An 18330-nucleotide genomic window follows, 5' to 3' on the forward strand; every position below is an offset into this window, starting at 1 on the left:
ATTCAAATAGAGCAACAAGGGCAGCAGAGTGGGCGTCTAGTCAGATTGCCAAAACGGCTGTTGTTGACACTCGGCTGCCGGCTGCACGGCTCGGAAAATGAGGGGTGGTTGGATGGAATGTTTATCAAAGTATGTTTCACTAAACAAAATTCAAATTGTTTGTTTTCAAATTTAAATGTTTCTAATGCTCAAAATACAGGTTCAATAAGTAGATGAATGACAGATACGCGTATTTTGACCTCAACTGTAAAGGCCCAAACGCAATGATAGCGGAACGGCTACGGAATGCGGAACCGGTTCGTTGCCGTTCCGCCAAAGACAAATTAAAGACCCCCATGTCCCTTGCAGTTGCTCGAAATTTTATGGCTCATAAGGTAATCTAGAATGCCGTTCAAAGTGTACTGCGATCTGTCAAACTTGGGTACCTTTTGCACTACCGAGGGACCAAATGCAGTACTAGAAGTGGTACCCAATCTGAGCCCGAGTGTGACGGACCTGGTTCCGCTATCATTGCGTTTGGGCCTTTACAGTTGAGGTCGAAATACGCGTATCTGTCAAAGGATACAAACTCTAGTGGAATTAAATGGTATAGTATTAAATTCGTTTTTTTTTTCATCTACTTATAGGTATTCTACTAAACAGCTCGATGATTTATTATCAGGTTCAATAAACAATTCAATATGTGGTAATTGTTTATTACGCGTAAGGTATGTATAGTTATCCAAATTATGTGTTTCAACAACATAGCCAACATTGTTTTATCTGGATGGAATACATTGAAATTTCTCTCGATTTCCGACGACTGTTTCGAACAGTCTTCTACACTGAGCTGAATCTCCAGCTAGATTATATGTGTGCAGCGCACATATATTTTTGCAATCAAGCTTCGCATTTGAACTGTATTAATTCTGCACATAAAAGTAAATGTTACGTAACCGTTAGCTCTAAATTGCATCACTTTTATAAATTAAATGCGATTGCATGTGATTTCAATAAATCACGCGAATATATTTAACTTGCGACAAAATGTTTATTTTCCCTTATTTCTCGAAATAAAAAATATTTTAAAAGCTAAATAGACACTTTATATTGTTTATTAAACTCAAACGCATGTTTATTTACACTCCAAGGAAACATTTGGGTGGATTTCAAAGGTTTTCAGCAGCAAGTTCGTGGCTTGTGAGTAAAATGAGCAGCTTTAGCAAAGACGAAATTTTTCTCTGGCTGTAAAATTCATGGGATAGCCTTAATTTCTGCCGGAGTACGGGTAGCGCTAGTAGAAGCTTTCACCTAAGAATGCTAATGTCGCTGCTGTTCGTGTTACCAACATCTAGTTTGCCACGAACTGACAGCGTGAGTAGCGGGCCTCAAAGTGTCATATTAATTTTCAAAACTAAAACAACAACATGGTATTGAACAAACAATGAAAATCCATAATTTAAGGTAATAATTATTAAAATCAATTTTGTGAGAACAACACTTCAAGCGTTCTATTACTAATATTTCTATTGTAGCGCTATACATAATGCTAGAATTTGCGCTCAACTCAAACTTCCTTTAAGCGTGGCACTGATTTCACTGTAATTCATGTCGTCCACCGTTGCAGAAAATGGGAACTGGTGCAGTCAGATTCAGAATCTCTGGAATAAAAGAAATGAATAATTCGCCAATGAGTTTTTTTTTAACATTTTCAATTATAGAAACATACCTTACAGTCTAACCGCAGACAAATTTTAACGAAGGTCCACAATCCGTCGCGTTAATCGTTTGAAGAGAACATTTGAGAAACTTTCGCAAATCATGGCAAAACGATGCAGAAGACGACATGTTTTCTTCCCGTGACTCTACGAGTTTGTTTTCTAGAATTCAATTTGCACCCTACTAGGTTGTAACAATCTCGCCTTTAAAAAGTATTAGAACACAAGTGAAGAATATGTGCATTGACATTTTATTTTATTGTTATCTAGTAAGATTTATATGCGGCACATAAAATCAAATTTGAAGCAAAAAAATCAGCATCTATCTGGTTTCTGCACATAAAATATAATGGAGATTTGATTTCAGTGTAAATAGCCGGAATAATCCAACATTCAAGTGGACATACATACACTCAGGCAAATTAATTATCGAAATTCATCAAATCCCCCTTATGAAGCATCAAAAAATACTCAAAACTTGATTTCATAAGGCTTTTATTAATTTCATATTATTGAAATGACAATCATAATCAAGAAAGAAAATAAGCTTAACTAAATTTTACAAGTTTCATTGGGCGCCTTAAGATTTTCAACATAAAAAAAACATAAAACCTGATTTCATAAGGCTATAATTGATTTCATAACATTGAAATGACAATCATAATTACGAAGTAAGCTAAACTTAGTGAAACTTTACAGATTTCATTGCATGCCTTATGATTCTCATCGATGTCATTACTGTGAAAAAGTTATAAGGTTGTTATTATGAAAACATAACGAGCATTGTGTTGAAAGAGCTTTATTCTTTATTGTTAAAAGATGAGTTCCAACTGATAGTACTGGGGTAAGCTAAATTCTTTGCCTAATGCGGACGTAGGTGTGAAATCGTTTAGAAATATTATTCAGAAAAGGATAGTTGTCGTAGCACACACTAAAGTAATTTCGTATTCCTTATTACTTTCAGTACGGCTAGCTAACATGATAAGGGGCTTTCCATAAAAACAACACAAAACGAGCCTCGCCAAAATGTCTCTGAGGTTGTGGAACAAACCCCGAGAAAAGCTGCCTAAACGGAAACAATATTCAACCAGAGATGGTGCTTCAAACAATCGCCCTCGTTCAAACCATAAACATTTAAGATGTCCATTTATGGGAAGCCGATATTGCCAAACGGAATTTCTATCTCTTTGTTAAAAAAAAAAAATAGCTCTATATGTTTAAGCATGGTTGAGCTTACACATTACTGAATAAACTATAGCTCATAATTCTTATTAGTTTTTTTGCCTGTTTTGTTTTAGAATATGAAACGTCCAAAAAGTGAAAATCTAGATGAAAATAGAATTTTCATCCACTTCGCTAAGCTGAGACTGGGCGAAATTCGTGAAAATTCAATTTTCGTTAATTGGCTAATTAATTTCTCACCTGTAAGTTTAATAATATCCTGAATGCAATACATAGTTTAATAAACATGAAAAACGAACTGTGAATAATGATTCCCGCCATTAATAATAATGTACTTCATACTGCTGATGAATTGGATTCTTAAAATTTTATATCAATTTTCATAATGCTATTCTATGAAATAAGCAAGATAACGCTTGGGCATAACTCAGATAAATTCATAAGTCAAAATAATGAAATGCTTACCGATTTCTTGTGGCAAATAAACATAAGTCAAAACAATGAATATCGATAGAATTTTTGCCTGAGTGTAGGACATAGAAAAAAGCCAAACCTCGAATTTTCAAGTCTTGAGAGCCAAACAGCGCTCCGCTTCGTTTATTCGCTTGATCACCATCAGCAAGCAAGCAATTTGATCGATTTTCAACGCGAGCGATAATTTGTAAGATTCTCCAGACTTGTGCACTTAAAATGAATCATTGAAGGTAGTTTTTGCAAGTGCTCACCGCATCAAAACAAAGGCGCCACTGTATATGGAATTCATCATTGTGACAGCATTGCTGTTCTGTCAAACACACAAGCCTACGGTGGCGCTATCTATGCTTTCCATAGCGGCCGTTTTAATTATTTTAATGATCCATTCAAAGCTTGGCTTCGTTTTATAATCATATTTAACACTTGTGATATAGCAAAAATTTACAACCCCTACCTCTATTCAAGGGAAAATAAATCTGTGGTAAAAATTACTATTTTAGCTGACTACGCCCATTCTTGAAAATATCATGGAATTTCAGACCAATCTACTATGTTTATACCGCCCGCATAGAAAAACACAATTTGTCGTAGTTTCCAAACAGTAAGTTTCTTTTTTCTGTTAAGGTTAGTGTAACACAAATGGTTGTTTTAATTTGGAACAATATGAATTCAAAAACGTTTAACCATTAAAAACAATCTAAGAAGTCTTTACCGAATAGTTACAATACATGAAACTGTTCACGAATTGTAGCATGATATGAAAATGGAAATTTTCACTAAATGGTAACAAAATAAGATCACCATCAGCCAAATTGTATGTGCTTATACTTACGCAACACACTTCCATGTAGACATGTCACTATACATTACAATTATTGAACAGTTTGGCAAATAGTTGCATGCATGAGTTCTAGGCACGCCTAAAACAGCTCACTGTGGCTATGCAAATTTAACGATCAGATATTATAGGCAAATATAATGCACCACCGTCATATAGTTCACTAGGGAGGAACGAAAGAAATGTCACTTATGTCTGAATTTCAATTTTTCAACCTCAATTTAGGTCATAATCAATCGATTATTGTACTATTTTCCATTGACATAATCATTTTCATCCATTATTCTTGCGATACACCTGATATCACAAAAAATTACCAAAGAATACGAATGTTTATTACTTGATATTTATAACCTATGTCGTGAAACACAAATTTTCCTATTTTCTCCCACTAAACTTACATGAACACCGACCGGACCTGTATATTTTCGAAGGAAAAAAATGTTAATTATGTTTTTCAGTGCTCTCTGATAGTCTACACAGTACCTATTCCTAGAAAAAGTATACATTGTGTGCTCCTTCCTATGCTGCACACAATGCGTTCTCATCCCAAACCCCTTTTTCGCCGGTTCTTCTACTGGCCACCAGATATCGAAGTGATCGTTTAGCTTTGAAAATATTTACCTGTTGTCTTTCCACACAACTCAACCAAAAAAGGAAACCAACACAAAATTTATGTTGTTTAATATTTTTGATCCAGATTTATGAAAACTAGAAATTATTTTTAATTACCGTATGAAACTTTTGTAAATTATGCTAAACTCGCTGGCATTATTCTTAGCGTGTTTGTTTGTGCTGTTCACGAAGACAGGAAAAAATTACTTCACAAGTTTGCAAAAAGTCTGTTATTCTGTTTTGTTCTAAGTTTTTTTAGTAAGTATTGACCGTTCAGTTCCTAACTGTTCGCGACCGTTTGAAACAGTCGTCGTTCTAAACGGTCGGTGAAACAGTCGCTGTCAGATTTGGCAGCAACAACGAGCGAGAAGATTTTCGCACGCAAACTAGCCCCCCTACTCTTTCAAGTAGAGCAACAAGGACAGCAGAGTGGGCGTCGAGTCATATATCCAAAACAGCTGTTGTTGACACTCGGCTGCCGGCTGCACGGCTCGGAAAATGAGGGGGGGTTGGATGGAATGTTTATCAAAGTATGTTTCACTAAACAAAATTCAACTTGTGATAAATGTTTCTAATGCTCAAAGTTCAGGTTCAATGAAACAATTCAAAAAGTGGCAATAGTTTATTGCGCGTAAGGTATGTATAGTTATCCTAATTATGTGTTTCAACAACATTGCCAACATTGTTTCATCTGGATGGAAAACATTGTGATTCCCCTCGATTTCCGACGACTGTTTTGAATAGTCTTCTAAATAGACGGGATAATCCAACATTGAAGTGGATATACAATAATTTGATACGAATGAGGATCAAAACAGTATTTAACATTTTATTTTCATTTCAGCATCAAAAATTTAAAATAAGCAAGCGAGAGTATCAACTGCGGATCACAGAAGGCAACCCGAAAATGTTCGCTTGTCCGCAAAAGTTCGATGATTCCAAGCAAGTTTTTCTAGCGAGTAATTTGATGCGAAAGAGGATTCAAACAGTATTTAATACTTCTCTTTTTTCAGTATTTGAATCTAAAATAATAATCAAACCTACGAACTGTGCGAGTATGGAAACTTCCGTGAAAACCGAACTCAACAGCCCTTGCTGCCCCAATCAGCAGATATCGACAAATTATGTCCAGAAATGGAACAGCCGAACCCGAACCTACAGCTACGGGACGGGGTAAGTTCCGGAAAAACAAATCGGATAATGAAGCCCGTGATTCGGTGTACCCAACGTTTCTGATCGCTGATGAAGTTCCGGTTCGACACTTGAATAAGCCCGTATGTGCATCGAATTACAAAAATCGATAACTTCGTCGTACTTTTTGTTAATTTCAAACAAAAATGTAATATTGTGAGAAATTGTGTATTCTAAGTTTTCAATAATAACTCGAGTGATAAAACTAAATGTAAGTGTTTAAGAATTTAGAGGAAAAGAGAAAAAAACAATACCGTATTTGGTGGAATAACAATAACGAACTATAAATTCATAATTATATATACCGTAAATATTTTCATGAAACCCATATAGGTTAACTACTTATGAACCGTTTGCATTACAGTAGATTGAACCAAAAATGGATTGTATATTGACTGTTTGGCGAACGGGAAATGAAAAATTTTGTTCTGGAAATTTGTCGTTTTCTAATGGTGACATAACTTAACCGCCTATTCCCCATATTGTAGTTTTTACAATTACCATTCATCAAACTGCCAAAACAGTTTCCGGTATTGTTGATTTATTGTTAATTTGGGTGTTATATCAAACTGTTCAGATATTGTAACATGCGGTTGAGGACTGTTTTGGAAACAGTACAAAAATGGTTCATATTTATACGGGCGGGTACCCCCGTTCGTTTGATCACATTTAATCTGAACACTTTTCAATCTGTACCCCGCTAATTTGCACCTCGTTCAGATTAAAAATGGTTCATTTAGCATATGGAACGGAGTAAAGTGAAATGGAACGCTATGGAACGGAACGCAGAATCAAAACAAAACAGTGAAAAAGGTAGCCAGAAACACGTTTCTATTGTGACTAGATGTCTAAATTAAAAATTCAAATTAAAAAATGAACCCCGATGGATTGCATGAGGTACCGTTCAAATTAACGGGGGTACACTGTACAGACATGGTAAAATCAAGCGCATTTATGGTCTGCCGATGCGAGCGCTTAAGGGTTCATTCACAAATTTCTTAACGCAAAAAATTGAAATTTTTGGCATCCACCAACCCCTTTATAACGCTTTTTGTATGGATACCCAAGTAACCAATAAGCCGTAAAGTTAGGCACCAAGTCGGTTCTATACTCGAATAAAAGACATGGCTAACAGGGCTAATAGGAACTATATCGTAATTAAGGGCTGTTAATAAGCCACTTTTGGCGAATTATTTGGCTGATATACTGCCTACTCGTACCGAGTATCTGAATGAGAGACGTCAAAATTTTATAGCAGGTTGGTTGAAGAAAGAGAAAAAAAAGTTTGTTTATCTCCTGTACTTTTCTCTCTTTCTTTGACCTGTTACAAGTTAATTTTTTTGTTAAGTATCTTAGACTCGAACTGATGTTTTCTAGGCTCCTATTAAATGATTCGGTCCCCTTTTCCATCTGCCCCATCTATGTTTTTATGAGTTGCCTTGCTCAGCATCGTTTATAAGGCAGAGAATTATTGGAGGCTGGAAATACCAGCAGTTTAATTTGGATTAATTTGTACTTCATTGCAAAGGATGTCAAAAAGGAGTGTAAAATGAAGTATGGGGAATGTTTGGGAGAATGAAAAGTTCGAAAAGACCGTGAAAGTATCATTGCTTGCATTAATATTTCCAGGCGTCGTAAAGTAGATCGCAGTTCTTGGAATCCAGATGGCCTCCGGGACCAATACAGCCTGAGTTTCGCACTGTAAAAGGGCTTCCGTCGTTTCGGAGACCATCAGGAGTCAGAAGATCACGAACATGGGCAAGTATTTTTCGATAATCATCCATAGCAACGATTATCCTGCTACTCAATTTGTATCAGCTCTTATTTTGTAATTATGAATGAATTCAATCTTCACCGAATTTGTTTTGGGTGAATTTGATCCGATTGACATAAACGTCACGTATACCAGCCTTGCAACAGCATTGACAGCCGTTGTATGTGGCTTGTGGGCACAGGGCTTACAAGCACTGCGGTATGGCGTTATATATGTACGCATATGCGGCTAATTTCAGTGCTCGCAGGTGACAGTGCCTAAAAGCACTTGAAAATGTTATATGAAGCCTGTTGGCACTGAAAACTTGTTGAGCGGCTCATATGCCGCCTATAGTGGTTTCTGCGCTCGTGTACATACACGTTACATGTCACCAACACTACTTAAAGAGTGCTGGTGGAAAATATAAACAAAGATCAGCTGTTCCCAGCAAAATCAAACGGCAGTATTTTCCACCAGCAAAATTGCGCATATGTTCGTGACACCGCTCGGCGAGAGCTCAATGACAGTGCTCTGCCCATACTCGCAATACAGTCCCATCATGAAAATCATCGTGTCGAGAAAAAAGCATTTAAACATGAGTGCCCTTTTCGTCTTTTATCGCTACTTGTAGAAGTTGAAATTAGTGGCATTGCTGAAAATGTTGTCAATGCAATAGAAAACAATAGTTAACAACTAAAATATATTGAATCATTGATTTTTAATAGCCAAATAAGGGAATTAAATCAAATGGGACTCGTTATCCGAGTATTTCTTTAGTCAAATGCAAAAATACCCGCATACCAGTCCCATTACATGGGGCTCGCTTACTTTGTTATCGCGCACCTTGACATATTGATGTTCACAACCGATTCCAAGTCACTTTTTCTTCTAAATCTGTATAGTAAATGCACTCGTATATTTTAGTTATAAAAATGTACCTAAAGTTATTAAACTGTACGGAGGTGGTGTCAGTGATATTCAACATGGTACTGATTAAATGAAGATTTGATTCAACCGTTGTGGTCGCACTAAACGGACTGTTCGCTGAATCCACTCACTGTACGTGGGTGTTGAATTTGCATGTCAAGGTAGCACTAGCAAGAAAACTAGCAAGTTTTGGCCAGCTTAATGATGATGAAGGAATTCCTGGATAATATTGCCGTGTGTAGATTAGATGAGCAAAATTAGGGGCTGTAGTGTAAACAATCCGTTTGATCATGGAAATGCTACCGACAATTCAAAATTCTGCGACGTCCGAAAAAGCTGTCACTACATACCGTTAGATGGTGATCTTGCCAGCGAGTAAGTTGATTATGGATCAGAGGGCGATAGATAGTCTGCGGTAGCATTGACTCAGAGAAAATTTATATATTTAATTCATTTTGCTATAGTTGATGCTGGCAAGAATAAAATCTACCCCTTCAGTGAAGATGGCATTAAAATACATAAGAATAAGTAATGTTGTTATATTTAAATCATTTCTATCACCGTTATTGTACTTTTTATTCTTTTGTAGGAATGAAAATCATAATGCAAAAGTCTAGAAATCCTGACGGGAGTAGATTTGTTTCAATATTTTTGTAATAAAATAATGGGACTGTTATGCGGGTACTTTCAATATGGGACGCACCTGGTTTGGTATTTTTTTCGCATTTCATCCATACAAAAATAAAATTTTAAGATTGATTTTAGAAAGAACTCTAAAAAATAACACTATTCCTGAAGCTAACTCAAAAGTGGTAAAAATTCAAATGGGACTGTTATGCGAGTATGGGCAGTGCTTATTGGTTACCTGGGTAATCTAAGAATTTTGTATGAGCTGTAACATTTCGAGGACACACACTAACCCCCTTCAGCAAGGTCCGTCCCACTCGGGCTCATATTGGGTACCACTTCTAGTACTGCATTTGGTCCCTGGATAGTGCAAAAGGTACCCAAGTTTGACAGATCGCAGTACACTTTTCACGGCATTAGGTTACCTTATGAGCCATAAAATTTTGGGCAATTGCAAGGGACATGGATGTCTTTAATTTGTCTTTTCTTCAGCGTTATGAAATTTGTGAACAGGCCCTGAGTTAACCACCTAAAATGATAGTTTTTACCGCCCTTTTTTTTGCGTGTTGGATTGGTCTAATTAATCAACGCAATGCCGACTTCATTGCAGACAATAAAAATTAATCACTTTTACTCCCAGTCGTAGGCAAAGATAGTATTGCAATTGGGTCCTAAAATTTTTAATGAAATCTTGTTTTTATTTAATAACACGAAAAAGCATGTTACTGTAACTACTTTAGCAATTTTTCCCGCTCAAATAATGGCTATATCATGTTTAAACTTTAATTTGAAAATTTGGTCCATAAATGAACCTTGACATTTTTGATCATGTTTGACGTTTGCTTAGTCGACAAAAACACCACAGGGGTTTTAGTTCGACCACGGGGGTTGTTCCTATCTGACATTTCGTAAGGGACACGGAAAACAAAATACACCCAAAATTTGAGTTTAAGCCAAAGGATGTGACAAAATCTAAAAAAAATGTTTTTTGGGTCTAAACCAACGAAAAACATTAGAAAATTGAGAAAACATGTGTTTTTGGCCTAAACTTAAACGTTTGGCACTAAAATTGGGACAGGGCTTTAGGACCCTATTTCAGGGAAAACTTTCCGTTGTAAGCTAGGTATGCTGTTCCGCTCAAAGAAAGTAAAAATTTCTGCTCAAGAAATGGTCTAGAAAATTCCTACAGTGAGCTCCATTTGAAATGACATTTCTTTTCAACTGCGTACTGCGATCGAAGAAAAATGCTTTTCTTAAGCATCTCTTGCAAGAAATTTCCTACGCATCGAGATAGGCGATTACTTTTCTGTTGAAGTGCATACTTCGCTTTACGGTAGAACGGAAAGCTACCACAACTGTCACATCACTGATTTGCACTGGTAAATCATCAGTAGGCTTCCTTGGATGATACCTTGGATACCATCTTGATGATTGTTGTTTGTTACTATTTTTCATACCGTTTTCTCTTTCGAGCACACTATGATTGAATTGTTTGCTTCAATGATAGAATAATTTTGATGCCTGCGGTAGAACTTTGACAGCTGCGGTAGAACTCTGCGGCTACCGTAAACCGGAAAATTTTCTTAACAACCGTAATACTTAACAATTTTTATTCGACAAAACATCATATTTTGTTCTTCTTATTAACGTTCGAATCCTCTGAGCAGAATCTCAATAGAAAAACTTAAAAGTAGATGGAGTACCGTGTACCTTTTAATTCCGCTCCTAAATGCTTATCTTTGACAGATACGCGTATTTCGACTACCACTTGCAGTCTTCAGTGTCAGTTACTCGTATCCACTCAGTATAATTATGTAAACACAAAATTAAAATGTAGCAATCTCCCTTTACGAATGCATTTTGACGGAATCGTAGGTGATAACTCTTCCGATACCTGCAACCTCTTTGCAGATTTCTTCCAAGAAGTGTATACCACCTACTCTGAAGAAGACCGCGACCGCAATCTCTTTTCTTTTTTCCCAGATATTTCTAATAGTATATCTATTTAAAAACTATCTCAACAAGAAATCTTATCGGCATTAAAAAACCTGGACGCATTAAAGGGAGCAGGACCTGTTGGCATTGCACTCGTGTTCTTCAAAAATCTCTCAGAAGAACTTACCCTTCCCTTAGAATGCCTTTTCAACATGTCTCTAAATAATGAAAAATTCAAATCAGGTACACAATCTGACTTACGGAACTATCGTGGAATTGCCATTATCTCCTGTATCCCCATACTCTTCGAATCTCTCGTGAAGCTAATGTCGAATTCGTTTTTGAACTTAGGTTGGAACTGGCGCAACCCGTTCTGAATCACAGTTTTAACCCCAACCCGATTCAGGTTCGACCGAACTACAATTTGCTTGACGTTTGTTTGTTTATGTGTTGATCACCGACCCAGTTCCTAAAAACGAAAACGACATAAGTATGCTGTTTCGCTCAAGAAAAGTAAAGAAATTCCTTGATTGAAAGGGTCAAGAAATTTCCTACAGAGAGCCCCCTTTGAAGTGACATTTTTTCTCAACTGCGACAAAATTTTCCAGCAAGTAAAAAACCAAACTAATGTGGGCAGCATGGCTTTTTCAAAGGCCGCTCAACATCTTCCAATCTGCTAGAATTTGTATCTTTCATTCTCAACGCAATGGACAATGGCAAGCACGTAGAAGCCCTCTACACTGACCTCAGTAAGGCATTTGACAGAATCGACAAACCATTATTAATCTTCAAATTGCAAAAAAAAAAGGAATGGAGCCAGGACTCTTGAGTTGGATCCAGTCATATCTATCAGATCGGAAACAAATAGGGCGCTTTCAAAATAAATTATCAGCACCCATTTTAAGGTTCTAATTTAGCCCACTTCTTTTTATTTTGTATGTAAACGACATTTCCTTTTTACTTAGAAAAATAAAATTTCTTATATATGCAGACGACATGAAGCTCTTCATGGAAGAAAGTAATTCTTGCGAAGCAGAAGAATTCCAGAATGACATTAACTTATTCTTCATTTGGTGCAAAAAAAAGTCTACTCCAACTCAATATCAAATTATGTAATTTAATAGCATTTAGTCGAAATTTTTTAGGAAAGTAGTGCAGAAGTGTAAAATTGTAAGGGATTTGGGCGTATTCCTAGACTCTAAACTCACTTTTGTAGAACATTATAATTCCATAATAAACAAAGCAAACAGCATGCTTGGCTTCATTAAGAGGTTCAGTAACAATTTTCAAAACCCATATACTATTAAACTATTGTATATTACATATGTAAGACCAATTCTGGAATACTGTCACCTAGTATGGAACCCGTACCATGTCGTACACGAAGAACGTATATACTATAATCAGTACAGAAGCAATTCCTTTTATACGCCCATCAGATATTGAATTGGACTGTACTGCCACTTCTGTCGTATGAAGCACGCTGCATGCTCATCAACTTGAAAACACTTAAGCAACGCCAGGAATTCGCAATGATTCCCTTTATAAACAACATTATTTCGAACCGTGTACTCTGCTGCACTTTTTTCTCAACTAAACTTCTACACACCCTCTCGGAATTTAAGAACAAGAAAATTATTTTCAGAAAAATCATGCAGACCGCATTATGCTCAAAACGGACCAATAAACCGTATGATGCGTCAGTATAATGTACATTGTGAGTTCATTGGTATTACTATGTCCAAAGAGCAGCTTAAAACACGACTAACGAACAATAGAAATAATCCATAGCATGTAAGAAAGTATTGTAATTATTGTATGTAGTCTACCTATGCTTGACGAAATATAAAAATAAATAAATTTGAAGGTGAAACAGTTCTGAATCCAACTTTTAAGATTTCACTAAAACTTCAAAGGCACTAATCTCACGAAGGAATGATCCAACAACAGTGCGCTTTTCATTCTGCCCAAGTAACATTGATAGCTGAATAACAGCTTACCCAAGTAACACAACTTGTTTTATAAATGAATAAAATACTTGATTCATACAAATTTGTATGTTTTTTGGTGAATATGGATAACTTTATTTTGTACACTTATATCACCGAAACAGCGCAAAAAATGGCGGCTTATAAAACATCTTTCATGTCATAGAAGATGTTTTCCAATACATCATTAGAACATACCATTATGTGTTAAAGATGTATTACATAGCATCACTAATACTTACTTGTTATATTGAAGCTAAGAAGATGTATTGTTTTACAAATTACATCTATTTTTGTTTTGATAGCATCAGTTCAAAACAAAATCAAAATAATGAAAGCGAATGTTTATTTTTTCTCTTCACGAATTGCTTATGGTGATTATTAATTTTTCTTCTGTTGATTCCCAATAGTGTACTCAAACTGTGTGCGGCTCCAGATTTATTGTGAAATTCACAATTTTATTGATTGTAAATTCATGCGCCTCAATGAAATGGAAAAACAAAACAAACTATCCTAAAAATATGTGTGCCATCATAGAATTTTTCAGTGGATCAATTCCCAATGCCAGAAACACAATATGGCGTCTTCCTCACGAAGCCTGCAGTGCCGTCAAAAAATGTTCGGATGTTTATCGATCAAATATTCTAAATTTTCTATGAAAATCATGTTACTAAGTAACATCCACATTAATATCAATCGAACTACCCTGAATAACACACTATTTGTGGATAATCACAATGTGTTTATTGCGTTCACTTCTCAAATTGACATTCGGACAGCATAAATCAAACGACTTTATATACTGTGCCGTGGCAATTTTTTGAACCGTCAATGTTGCCCCCGGCAAATTTTTACTTTGCATTCGTACGTGCCACGTGGCAACTGAAGCGCTTGTATAATTAGTTTGACCAACGTATTTACGACGTAAAAATAACATACATAAATCTCAAACCATCAAGTTGGCTCAAACAGGTGTTAATAATGCGCTAGTGACGTTTTACTTAGCATCTCATTTTCAAGAAAGGTAATGAAGTCATATACTTGTGTAATCAACGTATTCAATACGCATCAGAAACATATGTTTTTTTTTTATTGAACGTTGTGAGGCAACTTGTAATTATCAAACCTTACAATGACTGTATTTCACCACAAGATGTTTTTCAATAGGATTATAATACTGTTGTAACACATCATATCTCAATATATCGAATAGCATCGAATGCAATCGCTGTAGCTTAGCTGTGATGACGATGGACTTCAAATAATAACAGAGCATGTTCTACTGTATAGAATGCTTGCATTTATATTGGTGAACACTGAATTACTTGGTGGTCAGTGCCGTAGCGTGCGGTTGGCCAGGTTGGCACTCGCCAAGGGCGCCAGCCGTCAGGGGGCGCTAGAATGAGCACATGGCAAAATTTTGGGACAAACATATCCAACGGAAAAGAAAATGGAAAACATATCAGTGAAGAATTGAAGAAAATCTAGGTTCATTTTTAACAGTAAAGCATCACAAAAGCAGCGTTACCAAACTTCCAGATTTGTCTGAAATATTCCAGTTTTTTAAGTCTACATTTTACAAAAATCTGGAAGATCCAGATACAAATTTATAGTGACGTTCTAAGGTTTTCCATATAAGACATAGGAAACCCAGTCTTTTCTAGTAAAAATTCTAAAACCATCATAATTTTTGAAAAAAAGCAACCTGACATCCCTGTTTACATATTACAGAATTTATATATATTATTTTTTTAAATTTACTTCCAAATTCCAAAATTTAAGCAGTTAGGCTTCAACGTTCTTCTTTTGTGAGCTCTAATAGCCGTGAAAACTGTTTTGCAAATAAATCTGATTTGTGACGTTCGATTGATATTTAAAATGAGAATGAGCTAGTAGTTTTTATCAATTATATTAATTTGATCACACTAGATCCTTCCGCAATTACGCTTTCTATACTGTTTATTGGTAAAACTACATTTCTTCAAACTTTGAGAAGGTCGATAATCACTTAGATAGCTCAGATAGGTTTCAAACACAGTTTTATATCAACAAAATTCATTAAAATATATTCAAAGAACCTTGAGTATAAATTTCATGCAATCCTAAACGCAAATTCTGGGAAGATTTTTTTTTTATAAAATAATGAGCAGAAATCTTACATTATCTTGCGTAAGATTTTTACAAAATTTTGGAAAGTTTGATTACAAGATGCTCAGCAGGATCCCGCAGATTTAAGGAGCGGATTCTCGCACAATCCATGACATAGGAAAACGTGAGTATTTCAGGCTCTTAGTAATGGTAGTATTTACAGGTAAAGTTTTCTTATATTTGGCCAAGAAATAAGTTTTTGAGCAAAGATGGTTTTATTAGGAATAAACTTATAAATAAATAAATAAATAAAACTTAAAATGATTTACAAATATCCTTCTGGTTCTGCCAAACAAATGTCCTCAAATTATTAATGTTTTCTAATAAGTATTTGGAAATAATTTAAAAATTGACTTGGATGAACTTTAGTGATACTAATAAAAAGTAAGAACAGGGAAATTTTTAGAACCTCAATTTTTTTTAGATGAATAAATTTGTGCTGAAAATTTTATTGACAGGATCAACTGCCGATTTCTACGGAAAAACTGTAGAAACAATCTAAAAAACTACGCAAAAATTAATGATTCAATAATATAAATAAGATTCCTTTCATTAACGTTTTTGGAGCCTCTAACAAATTCTATGCTTTTGCTCATTGCATTTCACTAAAACTTCAAACTAATTGTCTTATGTATCAAGCACTATCTGCGGTTTTTTTTATAAACATGCATTCAAATTTTGGAATTTCGTCTAAAAATTATCTTGATAATATCACCAGACGGTTCTTTTATAGAAGGTATGTTAGCTTTTTACGAACAGTTTCATAAACTTCAAATTTTAGTAAAGCCGTGAGATTCAGCATGATACTCTTTTAAAACTAAAGCTCTAGGATTTTTTTTTTCAATATATTTAACGTAAACTTGTTCCATTCAAAGACAAACAAAGTTTTTTGAGTTTTCACTTTGACTAGGGGGCGCACAAATGGAGGTTTGCCAAGGGCGCCATGAGGCAACGCTACGGCCCTGTTGGTGGTGTACTGATAAGGTGTTGACTTCTGAATCCAAAGGTCACGTGTTCGAGACCGGGTGAATTTTTTTTTTAATTTTCATCAAATTTTTGTGGCATCTTATGTCTGATTGTAAAAGTGTGGAAAAGTCGTGCGAAGTGCTTATATAGCCTCTACTTTGATAGGTGTAAAATGGTTTGTAAAGATTATACCAGCTGAAAATTTTCTTATTGTCACCTTAAAAATTAAGATTCAATACTTTGAGCGTCATACGGGAGTGGGTTAGAAAGGCCCGGGTCAATATGAACCACTTGCCTGATGTTAATGCATCTTCATGGTGTTTGAATGTTATTGAAAACTAGTTCAAAATACTTTTTTAGCGCAATCTTAAAAAAGTTATATAAACGCTCATGAACCTACTATAATAATACCTAGACCGTTTGATTTATTTCTAATTCATGATCTTGAATGACATGTTTTTCAAATACTGTACTATAGCTCGTATATAACATAAGATGTTATATAATACTCAAATAGAGCTTCAATATAATAATATATCGTTAATGCTGCACGAAAAGATGTGTTTGGTGTTACTTGGGTATTCAGCTAAAATGTGGTTTATACAGCCTCTTTTCAGCCACCAATGTTACCTGAGTGGCTTTGTGCATTAGCATAAAGCTTAATACCGGGTATCTCCGTTGGTTTGACCACATTTAATCTGAACACTTTTTAATTTGTACCCCGCTAGTTTGCACATCGTCCAGATTAAAAATAATTCAAATGTCATTTAGCGCATGGAACGGAGTAAAGTGGAATGGAACGCTGTGGAACGGAACGCAGAATCAAAACAAAACAGAAGAAGAGGTTACCAGAAACACGTTTCTAGGGTGACTAGATGTTCAAATTAAAAATGAACCCCGATGGTTTGCATGAGGTACCGTTCAAATCCACGGGGGTGTACGGTATAAGAAAATCAGAAATGTTTCTCAGTTTAGTGCCTTTGACAACGTGAGTAGCGGCACTAGTCGGCCATTGTGATACCATCTTATGTTTAACCTTAATGAATTCGAAAATTCGGATTAATTTAAAATAAACAAAGCGTTGGATATCTCAAAAGTTATATTTTTTCCTGTTGAATACGATGTGATAAAATATGTTACCAACTTTTTCACGAGGCATTACAATCAAACCGACATCTTTGGCATTGTTCTGTTCAATACAACAGTAGTAATATTACTATCGTTATCAAAAATTGTTTCAATTATTCTATTACTATTCACTTGCAACACAGAGGGTAGGCTCCCCGACCTCTGGAACGTTTTTTTCAATGGCAGTATTTACACTTTGGATGGCACTTTTTCCCATCTACCCCGCAGCGACACCCACCGCTGGTGTCACCCTTTCCCCCCGGGCCCCACCGAGGTCCCCGTGTGACCCAGCAGATCTCCGTTTTGCACATGCTGCACTTGAGCCAATCGCAGCCCCACTTTTTCATCATGACGACCTGGAAGAGATCGATAAAGGATTGTAATTTGAGATCGATCGAGATCTGTTTTTAAATATAAGGGAACCGACCTGACACGTGGGGCACACGATCGCATCTCCTCGGTCGACCATCTCCTGAAGCACGGCTTTGGTTCGTCTCGCTTCGATGTTCGTATCACAGTCGCTGTTCAATCGGTCTTGGTATTGTTTGCAGTCCAGCCCATCGTGGATTGCCTAATCGAATGTAAAAGTTGAACCAATTAATGCAATGGCTGTTGCACCGAATATTCCAATACTTACCCTGCACGTAAGACAATTTACTATTGTGCAAACGGGACATTTGAACTGATTCACATTGTCCTCATAAATGCACCAGCCGCGACAATTTGGTGTTTTACAATGGAAGGTATTGTCAAGCTTGCTTTCCGCTTGGCGTATCGATTTCGCCAGATGGGCCTCATACATATCCTTTGTCACTAAGGATTTGATTTCACGTTGCTACGAAAGAAATAGAAGTTGGCTAT

General features: G+C 35.9%; 1 protein-coding gene and 1 long non-coding RNA gene across 4 annotated transcripts in view; one reads left to right on the plus strand and one right to left on the minus strand.

Moving 5' to 3' along the window:
• The first annotated feature begins 5073 nt into the window (after nt 1-5073).
• Nucleotides 5074-6207, plus strand: LOC5568610. Its single transcript, XR_002500858.1, has 3 exons — nt 5074-5442; nt 5651-5765; nt 5820-6207. It is a non-coding gene; the product is annotated as an uncharacterized LOC5568610 (long non-coding RNA).
• An 11215-nt stretch (nt 6208-17422) lies between these two features.
• Nucleotides 17423-18330, minus strand: part of LOC5568606 — a 71517-nt gene continuing 70609 nt past the window's right edge. For all 3 annotated transcript variants that reach the window (XM_001652386.2, XM_021847095.1, XM_021847096.1), the window contains exons 6-8: nt 18107-18304; nt 17897-18040; nt 17423-17825 (exon numbers count right to left, since the gene is read on the minus strand). In XM_001652386.2, the coding sequence (XP_001652436.1) occupies nt 17646-17825; nt 17897-18040; nt 18107-18304 (522 nt within the window). In that variant the 3' untranslated portion in view covers nt 17423-17645. The remainder of the gene's footprint in view (nt 17826-17896; nt 18041-18106; nt 18305-18330) is intronic.

This window comes from Aedes aegypti, chromosome 2, assembly GCF_002204515.2.
Source record: "Aedes aegypti strain LVP_AGWG chromosome 2, AaegL5.0 Primary Assembly, whole genome shotgun sequence".
In the NCBI taxonomy this organism is placed as follows: Eukaryota; Metazoa; Arthropoda; class Insecta; order Diptera; family Culicidae; genus Aedes; species Aedes aegypti.